The sequence below is a fragment of the Callithrix jacchus genome, chromosome 15 (assembly GCF_049354715.1).
Source record: "Callithrix jacchus isolate 240 chromosome 15, calJac240_pri, whole genome shotgun sequence".
In the NCBI taxonomy this organism is placed as follows: domain Eukaryota; kingdom Metazoa; phylum Chordata; class Mammalia; order Primates; family Cebidae; genus Callithrix; species Callithrix jacchus.
In genome coordinates, this window is record NC_133516.1 from 103,123,045 (window position 1) to 103,147,285 (window position 24,241).

At 41.3% G+C, this 24,241-nt stretch overlaps 1 protein-coding gene across 50 annotated transcripts in view; it reads left to right on the plus strand.

The window, feature by feature from the left end:
* The window catches only part of PHLDB2 (pleckstrin homology like domain family B member 2), a 239,555-nt gene that overhangs the window by 174,940 nt on the left and 40,374 nt on the right, over positions 1-24,241 (plus strand). For 26 of the 50 annotated variants that reach the window (XM_054246140.2, XM_078352300.1, XM_078352301.1 and 23 more), the window contains 2 exons: positions 6,330-6,473; positions 7,826-7,963. In XM_054246140.2, coding sequence (XP_054102115.2) covers positions 6,330-6,473; positions 7,826-7,963 — 282 coding nt within the window. Of the gene's footprint in view, positions 1-6,329; positions 6,474-7,825; positions 7,964-20,618; positions 20,748-24,241 lie in introns of all 50 variants that reach the window. The other 24 variants (XM_008982473.5, XM_008982475.5, XM_008982477.5 and 21 more) reach the window with 1 other exon arrangement.

Consider the following 24,241-nt stretch of genomic DNA (forward strand, 5'->3'; position numbering starts at 1 on the left):
ATTTTTAGTTATAATTTGTGTTTTTTACTTATTCTTGTTATTCCCCCATTTTTAAATTGTTTTATTTGTCTTGTATTTTACTGAGTAGTAAGAGCTGTTTCTGGTTAAGCGGATTAGCCTTTTATCGAAGGTAGCCTTTATTTTGACTTTGTATTTTCTGGACATATAGCAGCTTAAGGTTTATTTGTAGTCGTGAGTACTGTTTAGTCTTCTGGGTACGTGTTGGTTTAAAATGTCCTCCTTTTGAGGGTTTGTTAAATGGAGTTTGAGGAAAAATCTTTTTAAAAATATTCTTTCTTTTTGTACAATACCGAGAACCCCAAATCTTTCGTTACGACGTTTTTCACACAGGTTAATAATTGTTTTCTACCACAGTTTAGTTTTTAAGTTTCTCTACTTTTCTTCTAAAAATGATTTGAAGGAGCTTGCAAGAAAAGATAAAAATTACATTGGACTAAAATTAGAATAACAAAAAGAGTAAAAAGCAGATACCGTATTCACAAGGTGGGTTTACTTATTTAGGAATAAGTAGGGTTCATGTGTTGATTTGCTTAATTAATGCTTACTATTAAGCTCAACTGTGAGATTCTGTAATTTTTGTTGTAAGAAAAGGACACATTGATTCTTTAAGAGAAAGACGTTGTCGCGGTACTGAATCCCGGCAGTAATTTATCACATTTATCCGGGGGTTTGTGCATTTGTTTAACTATAGCAAGGCTTTTGCACTGAATGTTCTTAGTCAGAAATCCTTACCTACCTTCTGAGATTTTCCATCATAGACATCACGACTTTAGACTGCTGAATACATGTTGGACATCAATCTCTTCTTTTTTTTTTCTTTGACATACAGTCTGGCTCTGTCACCCAGGCTGGAGTGCAGTGGTGCGATCTCAGCTCACTGCAACCTCCACCTCCCGGGTTCAAGTGATTCTCCTGCCTCAGCCTCCTGAGTAGCTGGGACTGCAGTTGCACGCCACCACACCTGGCTAATTTTTTTATTTTTAGTAGAGACGAGGTTTCACCATGTTAGCCAGGCCAGTCTGGAACTCCTGACCTCAAGTGATCCGCCTGCCTCAGCCTCCCATAGTGCTGAGATTACAAAAGTGAGCCACTGCGCCTGACTCATCCCTTCTTTTTGCTAGTGACCATGTTTACCTTACTAATTCTCAATGGAGAGTAATTCTGAACAGGACATCTGTTTCTATGGGCAGAGAATCGCAATGATTAGAAACCAGGATGGGGAAGAAAGTTGGCGCAGGGAGGAATCAAAAGTTGTTTGTGTTCAGGCACAGTAAATGACCCATCAGCTGACAAGGACTTGTCGTCAGCCAGTGGCTTCCTTTTGATTTTAAATCTTTTCACATTTCTTCCTTCATGGAGATCTGCGATTTTTTTGTTAAAAACATTAAGCTGTGTGCTCTCTCTAAAGACTATCTTTGGCTGGGCGCAGTGGCTCACGCCTATAATCCCAGCACTTTGGGAGGCCGAGGTGGGTGGATCATGAGGTCAAGAGATCAAGACCATCCTAGTCAACAAGGTGAAACCCCGTCTCTACTAAAAATACAAAAAGTAGCTGGGCATGGTGGTGCGTGCCTGTAGTACAAGCTACTTGGGAGGCTGAGGCAGGAGAATTGCTTGAACCCAGGAGGCAGAGGTTGCGGTGAGCCAAGATCATGCCATTGCACTCCAGCCTGGGTAACAACAGCGAAACTCCGTCTCAAAAAAAAAAAAAAGACTATCTTTTGGGAGACAGGTTTCCCCCTGGAGAGGGCTATGACAAGAATGCTGTTGGTATGTACACGGGCAGATCCTGGCAGATGTTTTTAATTGCTCAAGCGTGTAACTGTGGAATAGGAGGCCTCTGAAGCTTAGTGCAGCATCTGTTGTAACGAGAGAGGTAAGACTGTGCACCCTTAGAGGCAGGAAAGATCAGGGATACCCAGGCTACCACACAGCAGTGTAGAAAGAGTGCAAGTGAGGGAAGCTGATGGGTTTCAAGAAACACATTTTTTTACTTGTTACTTTCTGAAGATAGAAATATATTACCTTTAGATAGGAGATAGAAAAAAAAAACTCATACCATTTGTTTTGGATGCTCTTCCTCAACTAATTTGCACACTGGATTATTTGCCTAACCAAGTACAGTGTTAATACTCGATTTAGGGATAAATGGAGATGAGAGGAATGTGAAAAACACTGTAAGTGGACTTAACTATACAAAACAGCGATCTTAATGATATTTAGGAAACCTGAGTTACCAGTCAAGAACCTGCTTTATGTGGCACTTACAGATGCAGGTGACCTTGGAAATATGCTAATTTTAGTTGGCTTTCGTGAACCACCTCCTGAGATAAAAGTTGTCTGGAAAGCTGGCTCATCATTCTCCTTTTGAGTCCCTTGCACCCCTGTCTCCTTTGGCTGCAGAAGGGTGCTAGGAAGAAATCTGTGGAAAGGGGTCAGGTAGAATGTCTTTTCCTCTATCATCTCTCCCCTTTCCTGTGTGGATCAAGTTTCCCTGAAGATAACATATTAGAGGATGCACATACATGTGTGATGTGCTTATTAAAACGTGTCACTGTTAGTAGATTCTTGTCCATTACTGCAAAAAAAAAAAAAAAATTCCAGAGAAATTAAAATGAAGGGCATATGTTTAGAATTACAATGTCTCTGTCACTATAAAATGTAAAGCTGCTCACTGGCTGCCATGCCTTGGCTTTCTATTGGTTTTCTTAATTTGTTTAATAAATGCGATTACAGTGACCGCACCGCATTCTATCATAAAGCGCTCGGTTTTAGAACGCTTCCTGGAGATTTTGTTTCTTATAAATAACTTAGGGGAAAAACCCACGAACGTTTCCTAGACGGCGTTTGTGACTGTATCGCCGTAAACGTATCCTCAGCTGCCTGTTCCCAGACGCATCGACTGTGATACACTTTCTAAGAACTTTGAAGGGGGGACTAGGAGCGCAGCGGCCCGCGGGAGAGGAGTCAGGGTGACCGGCGAGGAACCTCTGCCCGACAAGGTTCGCCTGAGTGAATCAGACTTCAACGTTATGGCCGGGGATGAGTTAATTCTAAGCTGGACGATATGAGGCATGTGGACAAGCCTCGGAGGGCAAGTCCACGGGCCTTACCTCTAACGATGGAACTGGCCTGAGAGTGAAGGGAAACTCACGCCGCGGCAGGTAAACAAAGTCACACTCCCCAGTCCAGACGTCCCTGACAGTCCCTCTACGAGGAAGCTGTGGTGGGACAGCCAAGTACTCGTTTCCACACCAAGACTCAGACTTTTTACCAAAAAAAAAAGCCACGTCCTTACCCTGTCCGGCCTGTAATGCTTAATGGAAAACTTACCAGATGAACCCTGTGTTTCAGCTTGTTCTCTTCCCCCTCCCCTCGCTTCAGAGGCCTGATGGCGTCGGACTCTTCCGAAGAAGCGGCCACCTCCGAAAAATTCCCCTTCTGGAACATGTGGACACTTGAGAAGTGCTTCTGTTTGAAGAAAAGAGAGGGAGGAACAGAAGTCTTAAGTCCGCGGCACACTGTGTCTTCAGACAGTTTGAAGGAATGAAAACCTAGACATTTTAAGTCATGAGTTGAACACGTAAAATTCCAGTAAAATGTGAAAATGGAACATGCATCGCTCTTAACCTTGAGCACGGTGACTTAGAGACACTGTGTATCCGTTTTGCCGATAAGACTGTGGACTTCATGACTGTTGTTGAACTTCTGGGTCAAAACTCAAATGCGGTGAATTTTGCCTTCAAAGGGTTTGTTTGCTGAGAACCAACTTTTAATAGTCATGACAGGATCAGTAGATGCCCGTACAAGTAGCGCATATATTTAACCATTTCGTGTGGGGCTCTGTAGTACTTGGCTTGAGCCTTAAATCGATGTGGTTTTATTCAGTGGTTTGTTCTTTGAATGGTTGCAAAAACTGTGCATGATCTTACTGAGGACTGTACAAACGTGAAGGTGTGGTATCAGACTTCAGGTTTAAACTGCTTCATTATAAACATTCATTTCACAACTAGATTGTATGAGGGTGTTAGCTGTGATGAGACTCACTGCATTATTTTTTTAGTGAGTTTTATGAAATCTGCACTCCATTCAACAGGCACATGTTTAAAAGAGCATTGTCATTGGTGTTAATGGGGGAATGTGTTCCTTCATTGTATTTGGGCCTTTTGTATTGCACTCTTGATATTAAATTAAATGTGCCTTGAAATTTAAAAAAAAAAAAAAAAAAAACTTTGAATTATGCAGATGATTCCCACTCTTAACCATCTTTAAAGTTTAGAGTTTTGCAGATTGTTCTGTTGTTTTGTATTTTTCTTAAGGCCTTGCGTCCACCTGTGAGAGAGATATTTTTAAGCCATGTTGGAAGTAGAAACCTAATATGTAGTCTTGACCCGACAGGATACTGGCCTTGGTGAGGCTTTCCTGCTAGGATTATTCACAGTGATTCTGGAATGCTATTTCACTGTTACAAGCATTCCTCATGGCTTAAAACAGGCACCTTTGCATTGGACAATGAGCTTTATTGTCTGTGATAAAAAGGTCAACACTTGTTTTACTAGTTGATAAGATATTGGATGTAAGATGACAAAGAGCTTAATGTCACAGCTTGGAAGAGCTGCTTACCTTCATCCTAATAAACCTGCGGTACTAAATTCTGAATAATTGAATCACTTAAGAGGCTACAAAGTAGTCAGACCTGGTGACTCAGGCCTGTAATCCCAGCACTTTGGGAGGCTGAAGCCAGGGGGATCACCTGAGGTCCAGAGTTCGAGACCAGACTGACCAACATGCTGAAAGCTTGCCTCTACTAAAAATACAAAAATTAGCTGGGCGTGGTGGTGGGTGCCTGTAATCCCAGCCACTCAGGAGGGGAGGCTGAGGCAGGAAAATCACTAGAACCCTGGAGGCGGAGGTTACAGTGAGCCGAGATCATACCATTGTACTACAGCCTGGGGGGCAGAGCAAGACTCTGTCTCAAAATTAAAAAAACAAAAAGCTACAAAGTAAAGAATAAAGAATATAAATATGAATAAAGAGTATAAAATATGGCACGATGGATGGCTTCTTAAAGGTATTATCCAGACTGTCAAATCAAGTGAACCTAGTGAAGTATGCTAAAGGGATTTTTTCGGGGTTTAATTTCAAGGTTTTTTTTTAACGATTAGTGACATACATTCAATAATTTACTCAACTGGGCTGCTGTTTTCAGTTTTCATTTGTAAGACAGTACAATTATGACTTCCTGATTCAAAAAATTACTTCTTTTTCAAAAAGGGATAATTTGAATAAACAATATATTTATTCTGACATATATTATATATAGAAAGATTGGTCTCTACCCGGTGATAGCCAAGGTAACTAACCTGAAATTCTAGAAGGAGGAGGCTCTTTGTGTTCACTCCATTCTCTTGAACAATAAACAGTCCCATTTTGACTGTGTGTGTGACCTACGACATTTCTTTCTTCCCTGGGCATCTGCCAGTAGCTCCGTTCAGGGGTGTAACCGTGCACTCCGTTGCTTAAGTTGTTTCTCGACTTTCTTATTTCTTGCCAACGAACCAGTTTTTCCATGAAGTATTTTTACAAATGGTGGCCAGTGTCCTGTTTTAGGGCGTCTTAGATGCTGTATAGCAAGGTCTGTAGGGCAAAGACGGGAAATAGTGGACTAACACAAAAGTGTAGCTTCCGTTAACTTAACACCGAGTGTAGTTTTAAGTCGTTTTATGCCTCCCCAGAGTGATGTGCTTTTGCCCTTCTAACGTGTGTTGAGAAGGAAATACATAAGCCCCTTTGCAGATAACCCTAGCAGTGACATCCAACAGTATGCCTAAGAGGTTCAAGAGGCTTTTATAGGAGTTGTCCTCACCTTGAAGATGGCAGAGAATATCGTGCTTGTAATGACCTAGCAGCATGCTCAAGAGATCCCTGCGGAAGATGTCACAAGTCTTCTGTCAGTTCTCGTTCTCTGTTGTGCTGCACTTTCTCTATAACCGTGGAAAGTCAACTCAATCTCTACGTTCCACATCTTTCTTATCTGTATAATGTCTTAGTTCTTTTAGCTTAGAAAGGATATGAATTGGTGAACTGAAGTTGTTTTGTCTGAAGTCTCTTGAGAGCCTAATTGGTGAGGATGGCATAATGGGGAAAAAACACACCAGAGCTCTAAGCGTGCAATCGCAGGGGTGCTTTTAAAATCTACATGGGCATGGAGACTAGGAGACGCTAGACCTGTGAATGGTTTACAAGTCAAGGTGGGAAATTCTCGAACTGAAGTGTGAATAATCCATTTCTGTATTGATTAATCGTAGACCCCAGAGGATATAAGTGAAGAACAGAGATCTCAGGAGTTGGCTGCAATCGAAGAAACCCGGATAGTTGTTCTGAACAACCTCGAGGAACTTAAACAAAAAATCAAAGACATAAATGATCAGATGGATGAATCTTCCAGAGAGGTAAACTTTTTACCCTCTCCCCTCTTTTCTTGCTTTCCTTTAGCTTAAAAATATTGCTGCTCATTCAGGTACAGGCTTTGGAGGCCTGATACATGGAAGTCAACATAAGCAAACATTTATTCAAGGGGCTCTGTGCGTAGGGTAAAAATGCCCTTTTTCTCCATTTTCTTTTTCTGTGTTTTTTTTTTTTTTGAGATGGAGTTTCGCTCTTGTTACCCAGGCTGGAGTGCAATGGCGCGATCTCAGCTCACCGCAACCTCCGCCTCCTGGGTTCAGGCAATTCTCCTGCCTCAGCCTCCCGAGTAGCTGGGATTACAGGCACGCACCACCGTGCCCAGCTAATTTTTTGTATTTTTAGCAGAGACGGGGTTTCACCATGTTGACCAGGATGGTCTTGATCTCTTGACCTCGTGATCCACCCGCCTTGGCCTCCCAAAGTGCTGGGATTACAGGCTTGAGCCACCGTGCCCGGCCTTCTGTGTTTTTTTTTAACCAGATGACATAAATGTACTACACTCTCTTTAATGTACTTATGAATCTTCAACCAACTTTGTCTTACCCACTATGTGCTTTCTGACCTAACATAGGATCTATCAGCTGAGGTGCCCTGTATTTAGATTTCAAGGTCAAATCCAGCAAATGTTTTCTGAGCATGCTTTATTGTGAGTTGGATATCACATTGGCACCATGATGAAATTCATACACGGCTCAGAAATAGATCCACCTTTCTAGAGGTTTGCAAACTAGGGAGCAGACAGACACATACTGCATAACTATAATAGAAGACAGTGGCAATTTTTATGTTATCTCCATCGCATGAGAAGGGGCATGTAATTCTGCCCAGGGAAGATCTGTGTGTCTGTCCTTACAGATGATGCCAGTAGGCCCTTAAGTGGGTAGGGGACTGCTCACCTGTTGTCTTGTATAGAGACGCTGGAAGCCCCTCCTGCTGGCATTGCTAGGAATGCAGAGCTCACATGCTGGGCTCGGGTAACCATGCTCTAGGGACAAAGAAAGAAAGACGTGGCTGCTCCCATGGTGGTTTGTGCTTGAGTTTGAACCTAAGCAAATAGGCAAAATATCCTTGAGACGTGAGCAGAAGAGGGCTTAGAGTAGAAAAGTTACGTGATAAGATAACTAGTTTTTTTAGTGAATATATTCTAAGCTCTCTAGCTTTCTTATATGGGAATCCTGATTTCACATGGGCTCTCTGGAGTGTTCTCAGACCCCCAGTCTGGCTGATACAGTATTACTTTTGGAAGTCTGTAGCTGTTGCAAATGTATCTCTAGGGTGGGCAGTTGAGAATACCCCTGAAGGTGAAACACTTCAGAGCTTTGGTCTGTGTCCTTAGTTGGATATGGAATGTGCTCTCTTGGATGGAGAACAGCAGTCTGAAACAACTGAACTTATGAAGGAGAAGGAGATTTTGGATCATCTAAACCGGAAAATAGCTGAACTGGAAAAGAACATTGTTGGCGAAAAGACCAAGGTAAAAGAAAGTTATATTTTGATGCAATTTTTATGGGCAAAGTGGTGGTCCCAGCTGATTGAATTTAAATGTTGAATGGATTACTGTGGTTTTGGATTTTTGTGTCATGTTCCTGGAGACAGTGGCACTAGAGAAAAATCCTAAGATCATACATTGCCAGAAACTAAGAACTGCCAGGTACCGGGCAGCTGATGCTGAGAAAGCAGATCTCATATAATTTGTGAGCTGATATTCCTGACGGCTTTATTCTATTTGACATGAGTGAGTTGTTTGTTTGCTTTTTTTCCATTGGCCTTTCTGCTTTCCTGATTCCATTGTGTTTTTTAAGTCATTTTTTTAGTATGCTGAAGTTCTTTACTTTACCACTGCTGCCCTATAGGGATGGCTTAAGCATATTCAAATAGGGTTGCCTCATTTCTTTTTATTTTTCTGTTTATTAAACAGATGAATGAGAACCATTCTTCTCATTCATCTCACCTGCTTCGCCTTGCTATTGTTCACAATGCAAGTGCACTGCTTTTTGACAAATGAAGTTTCTATATTTTCTTCCGGGGGGAGTCCTCCCACGCTGCCAAAGGAAAGTTATCTGTGGGGAAAAGGTCCTGCATTTACATTTTGGATCACAACCTGAATGTTGGCTGATGTCTATTAGGGAAAGTATGAAAAATCACTTACAGGTTTTAGAATTCAGTATGGTAATTGGGTTTTTGATTTGTCTGTGCATGAGTTTTTTTCCTCTGGGAAATGTACATTACTCTCCTCTCCCATTCTGAATTAGTTAGAGCTGAACTAAAAACATGCCAATAAAACTGAAAATCCAAGTGCAATTTGAGAAAGAAAAAAGCAAATAAGCTTTAACACATTTTTCCTTACTCACCATGTTCTCCACTAAGCTGAGAAAAAGAAGAATTTTTTAGTTTGAGTAAGTTCTAGTGGTAATATGTGGAAGGAATTTCTGCTGAATGCGACTTCCTTTTTAGGCTCTTATTTGTTTAAGACCTATAAATAAGGGCACTTGATCTTGGTGCCAGAGAATGAGCTCAAAATGACAATCAGAAATAAAAGTCAGATTAAATGCTACCCGTCAATTCTTGGTGGCCAGCATGTCAGAATTAAACTGCAGAGACTTTTCATATTAAATTTTATGCGTATTCATTCTGCCCCCAAACATTTAAGCAGTATTTGGGTAGCGGGTGTATTTTTCTCAAAAAGCCAAAAGCAAGTCAGAGAATTGACTGTCAAGTCTGCAGTCCAGAAGGATTCAGCTAATGGCTGTGCTTCTCAAAGATTCTGCAAGAAGCCTTCATTGGAGGAACCAGATGTCTTGTGTTGATATTTACCAATGTTTTACTATCACGTAAATACTAATTAAGTAATAGTACAGTAGTTTTATTGCTATTCATGTCATACTGGAAAACTCATTCAACATAGGAATTGGGTATCATGTTCCCTGTGAACCCTCCTGCCGTCCTAATCTGCGTAGTTATTTATTTTGTGTATCTCACATATGGCATGGCCTACAAACCCTATTTCTCTATGTCTCATTGGTATCAGATTCTACACTAAAGTGGAGCGAATCGAGCCAATGTTAGATCTCACTTCCCAGGAAAAGTTATGTTATATTCTCAAGAGGTGCAGGTAGAATTCTAGGAACATGGGCAGAAACAAGCAAGGAAGCCGCCTCCATCCTTCCTAATATTGTTTTGATGGCCTGACAGAGGCTATGCCCCGGTGAGGGGACTCCAGGGACTTGACGCATGGGACCAGCTCCAACAGCTGTGAGGGGATTAGTTGGTCTTAGAAGGTAGGATTATTGTCTGTCATCACATCATGTGAAAAATGGCAGAAACTGGCTTTGGGTGAGGAACTCCAGAAGAGGATGAGGGAAGTGGAAACAAAGACTGGTCTAGATGATGTTACTATGTATTTTTGACAACTAAACTCAAATAGAGACTCAGCACAGCTTGGTGAAAACATTATTACGTTTCTCAAATAAATGTATTCCACCATTTAACGCCACAGCTATTTCATACACTCTGTTCATACTCCTGGCCCACCATCATCCCTCTGGCTCAGAGATCATCTTACCACCTGCTCTGCAGAGAAATTAAAAGCGTCCCATCTTCTCACAATGAAGCCGGGATTCCCTCCTTCCATCAAAGACTAGTCCCACTGGATGTGCTCTGTGTGTCATCCCATCTCACCTTCTTAAAGACTAAAGTCTTTCTGCACCCTCGCCCCCTGGGATCAGTTTCTCCCTCTTTGCTGTCAGCATACCAACATTATTATTTTTAAAATAAGTTACTACTTTCTTCATTAACAATAAGCAACTACCTTATCTCTTATTTTCATTGTAGCTAAACTTATCAAACAATTTTCTGAGTATACTGTGTCTCCTTTTCTTCATTTTCCAGTTAAACATTCTTCTCCCTCCAGTTGGCTTAGATCTCTACTCCTGCATCAGATTTTCTCCTGTTGAGACTACTAAAGACCTCAGTGCCACCCAGCCTGCTGGGTGCTTTCCAGCCCCCTCATGATCAGACTCTGGAGCAGCATCCGGTACAGGGGACAGCTCTTTTTCTTGGTCCTTCTTCACTGTCTCCCTCTTTGCCTCTGTGTACCAGTCTTCTGGTTTTCTGTCCATTTCTCTGACTTCTTTCTCACTCTTTATGTCTGATCTGAACTCATTTCTCTTGTACCCTCATGTCCTTCTGTTGCTATGGCTTCAAATAACTTGTATATGCTGGTGACTATCATAGGGATTTCGCTAGTCTAGACCATTTTTGGAACACTGACTCATATCCTGTAGCCTACCTGACATCTCCACTCAGATATTTCATGAGTATTTCCAACTGGACACACCCATAACTGAACTCTTGATCTTATCTGTTCCCTGCCTTCCACCTTCCACCCTCAATCCTCCAGTTTTACCAACCAGGAAATTGTGTCTCTATTCACCTAAATGTTCAGCAGAAATCTGGAAATTGATCTTGACACGTCTTTCCTATCGCCCCTACATCCAGTTGATTTCCAACTTATTTTCCAATGACTTCAACATCTCTGCATCTCCACTAACAGCATTCTCTTCTCTATGATGAAAATCTCTTATTGAGTCTACTTCCACTTGCTTTCCTTCAGTTCATTCTCTTCACAACAGCCAATGTGATTAAAAAGAAGAAATTAGATCGTATTGCTGTGGTTTGTGTCACACTGTGCTTGATTATACATCCAAATTCCTTAGTGTGATCTGTCACCAGCCTGTCACCACCCTCCCATTCTTCACATCACTCTCATGGTCGCCTTCCTTTCTTTCTGTTTGTTAAGATTCATCCTCCCCCAACCCCAGTCCTTTGCAGATACTGTTTTCCCCTACCTGGCATTCTCTTCCCCATATTCCATGCCTCATTGGTCTGTCTTTCAGGGTTCAAGATCAGTGTTAGTTTTTCAGAAAGTCCTCCTAGACCTTTCCAGTTCAGATTAGATTTTCCATGTTGTTCTTTTTACAGATAAACATTTTCTAATTTATGTTTGTTTGGGGGGTTACGAGACATTTATTTCCCACTCTAGCCTGTGAAATAGAGGAGAGCACTAGGGCACTGTGATACACGGTTTATCCAGCCCATAGCATGTGTCAAGTTACTGACCAGTGTGCCTGGGAATATTGTTGTTGGATTTTCCTGCTAATGGCTGGTCCACACTGGGCCTTAGCAAAACACTGAGGCAAACACCAGCCAAAGAGCTATGTGCAGCCAAGTTTCAGGACAGCTGGGCTGGGCTGCCCGCGTGCACATGCCAGGAGCCCTGTAGTCACATGGCCCATCATGCCAGAGCGTAAGACAGAAGGAGGAAGTGGCCTTTGCCCTTAGGGATCGCATTTCCTCTTCCATACACCTGTTGCTGTGCTCAGATATAATCCCTGGAATGAGAAAAGCAAAACCTGAAAAGATATCTCTGTTGGGCAAGCTCCGCATCAGATGTGGATAGTACATCCTGTAAGCCTGGCTCTAGCATTTTGGAGACAAGGCCGGAGCCATAGGAAAAATGTGTAATGCCTCGGAATACCTCAACCTTCAGATCTTTTATTTTTCATTTTTTTGGGGGGATGGAATCTCTTTCTGTTGCCCAGGCTATAGTGCAGTGGCACAATCTTGGCTCATTGCAACCTCCTCCTCCCAGGTTTAAGTGATTCTCTTGCCTCAACCTCCCGAGTAGTTGGGATTCCAGGCACCCACCAGCAGACCCAGCTAATTTTTATAGTTTTAGTAGGGACGGGGATTTGTCATGTTGTCCAGGCTGGTCTCGAATGTGTCATGTCAGGGGTCATCTGCCTGTCTTGGCCTCCCAAAGTGCTGGGATTACAAGTGTGAGCCACCACGCCCGCCCATCAGCATTCAAATCTTGATATGAAATTACTGTTATTTTCTTGGCTCTGAAGATTGGTCTTTAACAGTACTTCTTTTAGCTGATTTAGAAATGTATTTTGTTTTGCATATTTAGTATAAGTTAATATGTATTATACATGATTGGTATTTATTTATGTTACCAAATAAAATATAAACTGTAGGCATCCTTATATAGAAAACATAAAATATAGACAGTTTATTCTGCTGTGTATTTATTGAACATTTTTGCAACAGTTTCCTGCACTGGCCTTTTATTACCCATGGGGGTACTCCTGTTAAGAGCATCAATAAGCCTGTTTCCATCTGACCTTGAGATACCTGCCACCTGCCCATTGTGTTCTCAGCCACTGTGAACACTGATAAACCTGAAACCAGGGTCTAACTCGAACATAAACCTGGAGGGTATATTTATTTGGTGAAGCAGTAAGCAAAGCGCCCATCTCATTTTCTGATTGCAAGTGAAAGAAGAAGATGGGGTCCTCTGGTCTAGTGAAAGAAGAAGATGGGGTCCTGTGGTCTAGTGGACTGTTTTTGTTTAATGGGCCTGGTGGCAGTAGGGGAATCACTAGCACCATGAAGCCCAGCTTGGGCAAAGGCCTGACTGGGGAACTGGCTTCCTTCCCTTTCACTCCCCATCCCCATTCCAAGACAAAGCCTGATTTCAGGCAATGGCTAAAAAGATATGGATGTGTGCATCTGTTTGTGTAGGTTTCTGTCTTCGTCTATTTCTGGCAACATTAAACACTTGAAACCAAAAATAGTTTTTCAGTTTCCTCTATTTCTGGATTATCTGTTTCTATCTCTGCTTCTTTTTAGCATACAAAAATCAAGTCCGTTGTACCAAAATTAAATAAAATGGTTAAAAACAGGCTCTGATTCAGTAGACTTGCTGAAGGGTCTTTCCATGACCCAGATGGCAATCATAAATCTAGAACCATCCTTTTGTTTGAGGACAGATATCGTGTGTCTTCACACAGATGCATTGTTACATTTTGTAGCCTGCACACTTCAACACAAAAAACACACTTGGAGGTTTGAAGCTTAAAGCACTCTGTGCCGTACAACATGTTCCTGAGTGAAATCTTAAATCTTTGACTTCCTGTGTTTCTACAGTAAGCATATGCCATTGTATGTTAAATGGTTAAATCTTTTTTCCCGTGATTTTCTTGCCCAAGTACCTGTTACTTCCTCTCAATCCTTCCTTTGGAGCCAGGGAAAGAAACTGAGCCTAGCCCAGAATTCTTCAGCAAAGTGTTAATGCCTCTTGAGTGCAGAACAGGTGCCAAGTCACAGTCAGTGTGCAGAAGGGACCCAGCCCTTCCCGTGCCTCTTTCTTCCATTTCAAAGTGAGCTCCCTGGCCGGAGGAAGTGCAATTGTATAATGGGATTTGGGGATTAAGTCAACAGGATTCCAGGTTGAGGCTATTTTTTTCTGGTAGTTGTTTGATTACCTACGTGCTGAGTTTCTGATTTTCTCAGTTTTTTCTTTACTAAATATCCATCAGTTGTATAATCAAAATGTCAAAGCCAAAGGGAAGAAAATCTAAGAAAGAAAGAAATACAGGAGTGCCTCTTTAGAGGCAGAGAACGAGTACTCAACAATCATTATTTGTTGACACAGGGCTAGAACCTTTCCTCTGCAATTCCAAAATCTGAAAAGTTTTATGGGAGAGAAAAGTCATTTTGTAAGGTTGGATATTCATAAATGTAGCTACAGAAATGGTGACATGTTTCATTAGAGGGTACTGCCCCAAACCTTACTGGAAATGTCATATAATATATGCTATGTAATCTGTGTTACCTCTATCAACTTTAGAATATTCCAATACTGAAACACTTCCCGCCTTACATAGTATCATGGATGGATGTATATGTCCGCACTTATCAAAAGGAATACTTAAACACAGGCCATGCTTTTGCATGTGAATTCTGCATCAATAAAGCTGTTGAAAGAAAGATGACACTTTGGGAGGCCGAGGCGGGTGGCACTTTGGGAGGCCGAGGCGGGTGGATCACGAGGTCAAGAGATTGAGACCATCCTGGTCAACATGGTGAAACCCCGTCTCTACTAAAGATACAAAAAATTAGCCTGGGCATGGTGGTGCATGCCTGTAATCCCAGCTACTCAGGAGGCTGAGGCAGGAGAATTGCCTGAACCCAGGAGGCGGAGGTTGCGGTGATCTGAGATCGCGACATTGCACTCCAGCCTGGGTAACAAGAGCGAAACTCCGTCTCAAAAAAATTAAAAAAAAGAAAGAAAGAAAGATGAATTTCACATAAATGATTATGGGCCTAAAATAGTTGCCTAATCTATGAACCTATAAGAATGCCTGCCTCCCAAACAAAACCACAGGGTTTAGGAACTGGAAGGAAAGGGGGTTCAGGATATACAGATAGGACTTTGAATGGACCTCCCTTAAAAGTGGCAGCTGGCCAGGCATGGAGGCACACACCTGTAATCCCAACAGTTTCGGAGGCTGAGGCAAGAGGAACACTTGAGCTCAGGAGTTCAAGACCAGTGTAGGCAACACAGTGAGACCTCATCTCTGTCAAATAAATAAATAAATAAATACATGAAGGCTTAGAGACTTTAACTTTTAACATATCATTGCATCAATTCCAAACCTGACCCCATGTCTAGTGAAATGTGGCCTGAGTGCCTAGACTGTGCTGGGTTCTGTGTTAAACACTTTGGAAATTACAAAAGTAGATTTTAATTTTTAGGAAAATCTTTATCATGCTAACGAGGTTGCCAGAATTAGAAAATAAAAATACAAGAACCTCAGGTACATTTGAATTTCAGACAGAGAATTATTTTGTAGTGTAATTATGTCCCATGCAATAATTGGGACATACTTAACATTAAACTCATTTGTTGTTCACCTGAAATTCCAATTCAGGTGAATGTCTTCTGTTTTATCTGGCAGCCTTACAAATCAATAAATTTATAACCTTGAGCCATCTGTTTATCAAGTATTACACACTTAAACATGATTAAATGATTTTTTAATTGGTATTCTGGAATATTCTGTGTAGTATTGAAACTCCAAAGGATTAGCAAATTAAATTTGTTTATTCCTACAATAATACAACTTAGAAGAGAGACAATTTATGTTATTGTCTTCTAACCTTGAGATCTAGCAGAATAAGTAGTCCTTTGATGAGCCTTAAATTTTTTTTTTTTTTTGAGACAGAGTTTGCTCTTGTTGCCCAGGCTAGGGTGCAATGGTGTGATCTTGGCTCAATGCAACCTCCGCCTCTTGGGTTCAAGTGATTCTCCTGCATCAGCCTCCCGAGTAGCTGGAACTACAGGCACACGCCACCATGCCCAGCTAATGTTTATATTTTTAGTAGAGATGGAATTTCACCATGTTGGCCAGGATGGTCTTGATATCTTGACCTCGTGATCCACCCGCCTCGGCCTCCCAAAGTGCTGGGATTACAAATGTGAGAGCCTTGCATTTTTAAGACCATTCAAGATGATTGGTAACTCGTGTGCCAGTTCAAATTCTTAGTGTAAGCTTTGTAATACTCCTGATCATTTGTATGGTTAGATGATAAATATTTTGCCTCTGAATTTGAAATGATCATCCCTGTCTATATGTATATTGCATATTGGAATCTGTCAGAGTTTTTGTTTGGTTTACTTGAGGCATTTAATTTAAATGTAAAAAACTTAAAATTGGGATATTATTTGTAAGAGAGGCCTTTTATACTATGAAGTAAAGGCACTAGGACCACATATTTTAACACTTAGTTTTGGTGGATCCTGTATTAATGTTCTGTGTATTCATTAGAAAAATCAGCCCGGCGCTGTGGTTCACGCCTGTAATCCCAGCACTTTGGGAGGCAGAGGCGGGTGGATCACGAGGTCAAGAGATCCAGACCATCCTGGTCAACATGGTGAAACCTCGTCTCTACTAAAAATATAAAAAATTAGCTGGGCATGGTGGCATGTGCCTGTAATCCCAGCTACCCAGGAGGCTGAGGCAGGAGAATTGCCTGAACCCAGGAGGCGGAGGTTGCGGTGAGCCGAGATCGCGCCATTGCACTCCAGCCTGGGCAACAAGAGCAAAACTCCGTCTCAAAAGAAAAAAAAAGAAAAATCAAATTGTAGTTGATTGCTTTTGCCTCTCATGTAACCCTGGGTGGCTAAGTCAGTGGGTCTCAACCTGGCTGCATATCAGAAAACCTGGAGAGATTTTAAAACGCCTGTTACTAAGCCTTATGTCCCTGGATTTGTAACTAAATCGGGTCCTAGGAAACAGTATATTTAAAAGCTCCTCCACATTGTTCTAATGGACTAACTGGACTGTGCTACATGAGGACAGGATGTATTTCCCTCTTTTCTGCCCTCTCCTCTAGTTCTCTTTCAGTCGTTATTGGGCAAGTGACCAAACAACTCCCTGTGGAAGCAAATATAGGCCCGATTTTATAAACGGATCGCTACCTTAATTTACCCATGAATCACTGACATTTGTCTAGATGTGAATGTGGAGCTCTAGGCACGTCAGTCTTGATAGACAAAGTAGGTCAAAACTGGCATGAATTTGTGACTCGGCTGGATTTGGCTGGTACATCGAGAGAAGGCAAGTCAAAGTGAGAACAGTGCTGTCTCTTAAAGTCCTTTTCTGTTCGTGGTTTTATAAATGCCCTCTTGTACATCTGGATTTTCTTGGAGTGTTTTCATTCCTACTAATCTTATTTTTTTTCCCAATAAAGTGAAATTGTGTTAAATTTCATAAAGATGCATTTTAGGCTGGGTGCGGTGGCTCATGCCTATAATCCCAGCACTTTAGGAGGTTGAGGTGGGAGAAACACTTGGGCCCAGGAGTTCAAGACCACCCTGGGAGATGTAATGAGACCCCATCTCTACAAATAAAAAATAAAAAATTAATCTGGTATGGTTGTGCACACCTATAGTCCCAGCTGCTTGGGAGGCTGAGATGGGAGAATCACTTGAACTCGGGAGTTAAAGGCTGCAGTGAGCTGTGATCACACCACTGCGCTCCAGCCTGGAGGACAGAGTCAGTCACTGTTTAAAAACTTTTTTTAATTCATTTTTTTCCTGAAAGTACATTTATGAATCTTTTTTAAAAAGTTATATTTTCTCCCAATTTGGTGTTTGGAAAATATTATTTTACCCATTGTAGCTAGAATAGGTGAGTTTGCCAATTTAAATATGGAGGAAGGAAATAACCTCAATTTTAATATTTTACATTCAAAAACCAAGATTCCCTAAACCCTCAAATGCCATCTAGTTTACATTCACTGTAGAAGGTGAAACTTTGAGCTCTGATTAACTGCTTGCCTGGAGCTAATTTTCCTTTAAAAACTTTCTGGGCAATAAATAGAATAGAAGAACACTAATTTCTTTCTGGCTGAAAGTTGGTCTATTCTGGCTCTCGCAGGAGGGTATCACCTCTGCGGTCCCCTGTGATTTACGGCTGGGCCCACCTGTCACTGGTCTTGTTTCATCCTTTCCCTTCACTTCCTTGGCTGTAGCTTTGGTCCCTCTGAGCTTTTACTCTGGGACCCAGGTAGTGGTCACAGCGTTACTGATAGACAGAGAAGCTGCAAGAAGTTCTAAGGTGCTGCTTCCGTAATTCTCCTAAATGCCCTCTTGTATGAATCATGAAATATTTTCATCACCTCAGAAGTAAAACATAGGTTTTTAAAAATTATTATTAGTTGTTGGTTTGAATTTACTACTCTATTTTAGGCCAGTGGCTTTCTGTATTATCAAATATTGTGTCAGTGTTTTCTATCAAAGGTACCTTTAAATTTTAGGGCTTTATACATGTGCTATTAAATTATAATAAGGAGTTTTCTTTTTCAGTTACTTTTTAGCTTTCCATTTGGAGGCACACTTGCTGCAGAGTCTGGTGATGCAGTGCCTAGAAATAGAACTCTTGTGGGATAAAATTATTTTGCTGTGTAAATAGGGCAACCTTTGATGCACACACATAGGAAAGAACACATTTTCTTAGCCAAAGAACAACAGGTATTCTCTATTGCTGGTTTTATTAAAGCAAAAGACAATTCTGAATCAAAAGACGAACCAGTACTAGTATATTCAGTTTTACTGTGGATTAGCACGGGTGAGCATCCTTTCTTCCGTCAGCCATGCCATTGCTTTCTCCAGCCCTGGCACAGTTGGTGTGTACAGCGAGTAAGCTGACTGCTGAAGACTGAAGAAACCTTCTTTGTAGTCCGTTAAAGTTTTAAGTTGTTGTGGAACCATTTTAGATATTGATATATGAAGCAGGGATCTCAGGTTTATGACTTCCAAACTTTTATGAAAATTAAAAGTTTTTCATATAAAAAGGGTATAAAAGGTTATTCCTTTCCTCAATATTTAAATTGGCAAACTCATCTATTCTAGCTACAATGGGTATAATAATATTTTCCAAACATGGAATTGGGAAATAATATAACTTTTTTAAAAAGATTCATAAATGTACTTTCAGGAAAAAAATGAATTAAAAAAAAATTGTAAACAGTGACTCACTCTGTCCTCCAGGCTGGAGTGCAGTGGTGTGATCACAGCTCACTGCAGCCTTTAACTGTCTAAAGCCAAATACACCTTTCTAGATTTAAGTCAAAATTGGAGACTCGGGTGAACTGGTATTGAAGTCATGTAGTTTTAGATGTGAACCATAACATCTTTTATATGGGATCTGTGTGTTTACTTAGGAAATCATGGCCATTTTGATTTTTTTTTTAAGTAGTAAGTATAATTTCATAGGACTATTTCAGAGAAAAATCCTTAAAAAGAGTCCTTCTGTGATATGTTCAGAAGCTAGCTTTGTTTCTACCAGTTTATGTAGAGGGCATATAAGGAGGGGAAGGTGGTGGTCATTTTGCTTCCTGAAGGTCACGTTGTCAAGGCCATTCACAAAGTGCTTTCGTTTAGGCCAAGCGTGCTAAATGAGGAGAAAACATGTCCAAAATGCGTTTCAAGTGTTCAGAGCATCATAAAAAGAACACACATTGGGAAGACTGGCACAAAACAAACTGAAGTTTTGTCTCTTAATTTTGTTTTTTCGTTCTTGAGAAGGAGTCTCACTCTGTCGCCCAAACTGGAGTGCAGTGGCACGATCTTGGCTGGCTGCAACCTCTGCCTCCCGGGTTTAAGTGATTTTTCTGCCTCAGCCTCCTGAGTAGCTAGGACCACAGGCGTGTGTCACCACACCTGGCGAATTTTTGTATTTTAAGTAGAGACGGGGTTTCACCACATTGGCCAGGCTGGTCTTGAACTCCTGACCTCATGATCTGCCCGCCTCGGGCCTCCCGAAGTGCTGAGATTACAGGCATGAGCCACCATGCCTGGCCTGTTTCTTCATTTAAGAGGTAGCATTGTAAGGCCACGTTATCACTATGTTAGAGTATTTGCCTATTACATCCTAGAGAATGCCCAGGGTCTCACTGGCACGCGTGACTTGGAAGGGATTGAGGATCATCTTCTTTCTCCTTTCTTCTCTGATTCTTTTCTTTTTTTCGCAGTTTGTGTTCAAGTTTTTGTGTCAGTCGTTGTGGGACAGTCTGTATTTCCGCAGTCCCCGTCACATTTTTGGTGTGTCTGAGCTGCCTGATATGCCTCCCCGCTTGCTGCTGTGTCTGTGTTGCGTTTTTCCTAGCTCTCTCAGTCCTTGAATAATCTTTCTGGATTAAGATTTGGCTAATTATATAAGTTCTGAGATTTTCCAAATAGCTAGACCTGTTGCAGGTATTGGGGATGTCAACTAATATACCTAGAATTCCTCTAACCTGAGAACAAAACCAGTAAATTCCAAAACTTGCTGTGCAAATGCCTTGGGCGAGTTAGGCTATGTCAGTAATTGGGATAAATGCCCCTTTCCTTTGTCTGGATCTCTGACGGGTGACTCTTGGTAAGGCTTGCTTATGAACTTGATTGGAATTTCTTTTGTTGTGAGCCAATGACCAACACTCAATGTGACCGTCGCTTTCCCTGCTTTTGTAACACGGTGGCAGGAAGGAGGGAGGGAAGGAAGGCGGGAGTCATTGCCATGAAGTGGACTCTGTTTGGAGAATGCAGAAACTCCCAATCCCCTTGTCTTCACTTCCACTTACATCCTTTTATCCTAGCCACTAACAAGATACGTTTCCACGTTCATAGAATGTCCAGGGTTTGTGTATGTTTGTTTGTGTTATCCTTGAGAAATGTTCACTAGCACCTGCTTGGGGTGTGAAGGTAATTTCTATTCTATTTTCTGGTTTCTGAACTTCAGGAGAAGGTAAAGCTTGATGCTGAAAGGGAAAAACTAGAGAGGCTCCAGGAGCTTTACTCCGAGCAGAAGACCCAGCTGGACAATTGTCCTGAGTCCATGAGGGAACAGTTACAACAACAACTGAAGAGGGTCAGTAGCAAACAGGAATGCACCAGTTATTTTGCTTTTCGTTTGTTTTTCACTTAAGTGCCACTTACCTGTGACTTACTACTTCATATAGCGTAAGTTTGCGTAAGTTCTAGTCATTAGATACTTTTAAATGGAAAAATGCATGCTAACAGTATATGTTAATCTATGCTAATCAGTTTTTACAATTGCTCGTTAGAGTCCTTCACCTAATTTGTAGTGCAAAACCATTCTGGAGTCTTTTTTTGTGACAGAAGAAGCTATTTCTGATACGTGATCAACATCAACGTCATAGCATTTATATCAACTGGCATCCTCCCCTGCGTTCTCTGCTGCATCATGAGTCCTATTTACCTGGAATATTTTTTTCTTTAGCTTGATTTTATACCCTTGTTCCAAAATTATTCCATTTTCTGATTTGCTCCCCACCAGCAGGTGTGGTTTTATTTTTCCTTTTCTTCCTGCTGCTTAGTGACATTTAACTAATTAGTCCAATCACAACAGTTAAACACCAAGACCCAAGTTGCAAGATATTACTGATGCCCTCAGCATCTCGTGTGAGCTTCAGGATTTTAGAGAACCTAAGGCAGCAGAGACTTTCTAGTTAAGCTTTGTCAAGTTATTCCCTGATCCTTAAAGTTGGCAGTGTTTAACACAGGCACGCTGGTTATCTTCCGAAAGCAAGACTTCCTAGGTGGATAGTTTCACAAACACTGGCACAGCTGCTTAATATTTCATAGCCTCTTGCCAGCTGGGTCATATCCTTTAAACAGCAGCCCCAATAAACTGCTTCCCTCTGGGGAAGCAGTCATTAACAGTCTTGGACATCTGAAAGAGTCACATAATAGTAATTTGTCCTAAGTGAGTAACAATTTATGATTCTACCTGAATATAACAAGCTAGTTTCATCCATGTTATTATGTCTGTACCTTCTTGGGAATGGGCAGGTCGAAAAAGCTATTGACATAGCACATCCTTGACAATTCTTAAGATGACCTTTAATACAAAAATATTTGCTACCTCTGAGAACATCACTAGGTGAAGAAAAATCACAGTTAAAACTTTTCAATGTATTGCAGAAACTGAGAGCATCTTAACAGTGAGTATCCAGGGCAGCCATTTGAACTGCAACATGACAGTTTTAGTATTTACTTCCTGCAACGTTGGAGCAGAGAACATTTTAACGGTGTTTCTCCCCTTCACTCCTTTTATTGTGTAAAGCTGAAATTGTTGTAAGAAGATAAAACTTCCTGCCTCTTAGTCACAATTCTCTGAAAATTTTGTGATAAAAATGATTGGAAGAAAACTAGTATTTGTAAAGTAATTTTGGTTTGTAATTTGTTGGTGTTTATGCTAGTTAACAAAAGAGGTGGGAAAACTGCTTTATTTCTCATATTTGCTTACAGTTTGTTTTTTTTGAGACAGAGTTTCGCTCTTGTTACCCAGGCTGGAGTGCAATGGCACGATCTCGGCTCACCGCAACCTCCGCCTCCTGGGTTCAGGCAATTCTCCTGCCTCAGCCTCCCGAGTAGCTGGGATTACAGGCACGTGCCACCACGCCCAGCTAATTTTTTGTATTTTTAGTAGAGACGGGGTTTCCCCATGTTGACCAGGATGGTCTCGATCTCTTGACCTCGTGATCCACCCGCCTCGGCCTCCCAATTCACTAAGGATTTTACACAGTTGTTGTAATTCTTTACGTGCAGTCAGCAGCATCTGAGCAGTCTTCTGCCCTTCCCTTCCACTGGTTATCCATTTATTGTTTGTATTCTTCATAAACATTGCTTCACATAAAAATTGATAGGTTCTTTTCAAAATTTGGCTTACGCTTAATATAAATACTGTTTAGCCTAATCTAGATTTTTTTTTAGGATAACTCATGAATTTGTATGTGTTCTAAAGATTTTGACTACAGAAGAGGAAAGGAAATGATGCCGTGTCTTCCATTAATTGAAGGCAGAGACTTCTTCCGTTTCCTCTATCAAACAGTGTGAAATTCTTATCATGAAACCTCTTTCCTTAGGAGAGATGACTGGCTTGTGGTGACTACTGTTCCCTCGATATTAAGAGGTCTACGCATTGTATTTTTCAGGACTGACGGCCAGTATAAACGCTTCACCAGTGCCTTGGCTTAATCAGTAACAAGTTCTCTGACTTCATGAGAAGTCCGTTCACTCTAGGAACTTTCCGTGTTATCACAACTTACCTCCCTTTAGACTTCAAACACTGCAGAGTATGACTTCACTACAGAGCTTTCCCTTGGATGTTTAAACGAGATTCGATAAAGTTTATTTTATTGTAACTAGCTTCATTAGGTGGCAAGTCGCACGAAGTAAAAGCTAAATGAAAAAGAAGAAGCTCATTTTATGAACCTGCACATTGCCTGGAATACTTAAGCTGAAGTTGTAGAATGGTTCTGTGCATGCAGCATGATGACTTACGGCCGGCCTTCTTAGCTTTAAGTCGTTGTGTTAGAGTCCAAGGATAATTTTCATCTGATGCTGGTTTTCTGGCCTCTGGTTGGTATAGTGTTGACATGGCCTCACCAATCTAGAAACTGATAAGGGCTCGGCAATCCCTGGGCTACTAAGAGTGTGAGAAAGAAAGCTGCCGTTAAATGAGAATCGGTCATTTAACTCATCTCATATGGAAAAAGACAATAGAAATAATCTCATCCTACCTTCTCATTTCACATAGGAGAATATTCAGGCCCATAAAGTTTGAATGACTTGTCCAAGACTAATGGATAAAATGATTTTAGAGCCAGTGATAGAAAAAAGATCTACTAATTGTAGGTACCATGAGATCATTTTTTTAAATTGAGATCAAAATCAAACACTTATTTCAGTAAAGATCAAAAGCGCAAGAAAACTGTCCCAGCTAGGTAACTGTCTTCTTATGCTTTTTTTTTTTTTTTTGAGACGGAGTTTCGCTCTTGTGAGGCAGGCTGGAGTGCAATGGCGCGATCTCGGCTCACCGCAACCTCCACCTCCTGGGTTCAGGCAATTCTCCTGCCTCAGCCTCCCGAGTGGCTGGGATTACAGGCACGCGCCACCATGCCCAGCTAATTTTTTGTATTTTTAGTAGAGACGGGGTTTCCCCATGTTGACCAGGATGGTCTCGATCTCTTGACCCCATGATCGACCCGCCTTGGCCTCCCAAAGTGCTGGGATTACAGGCTTGAGCCACCGCGCCTGGCCCTTCTTGTGCTTTTGATACTCAAATGAATGGTTGATTTTGCTGTCTTGGTATTTTTTTTAAATTTTATTCAACAATCTACAGTTTGAAGACCTTTTACTATCACTGGCTCTAAAATCAGTTTATCCATTAGTTTGGACAAGTCATTCACATTCTGTGGGTCACAATATCCTCATATATGAAATGAGGAGTGTATTAGTGTTCTCTAGAGGGACAGAACTGATCAGATAGATAGATAGATATGGAGAGGGGAGTGTATTAAGTGTAAACTCGCACAATCACAGGATCCCACAGCAGGT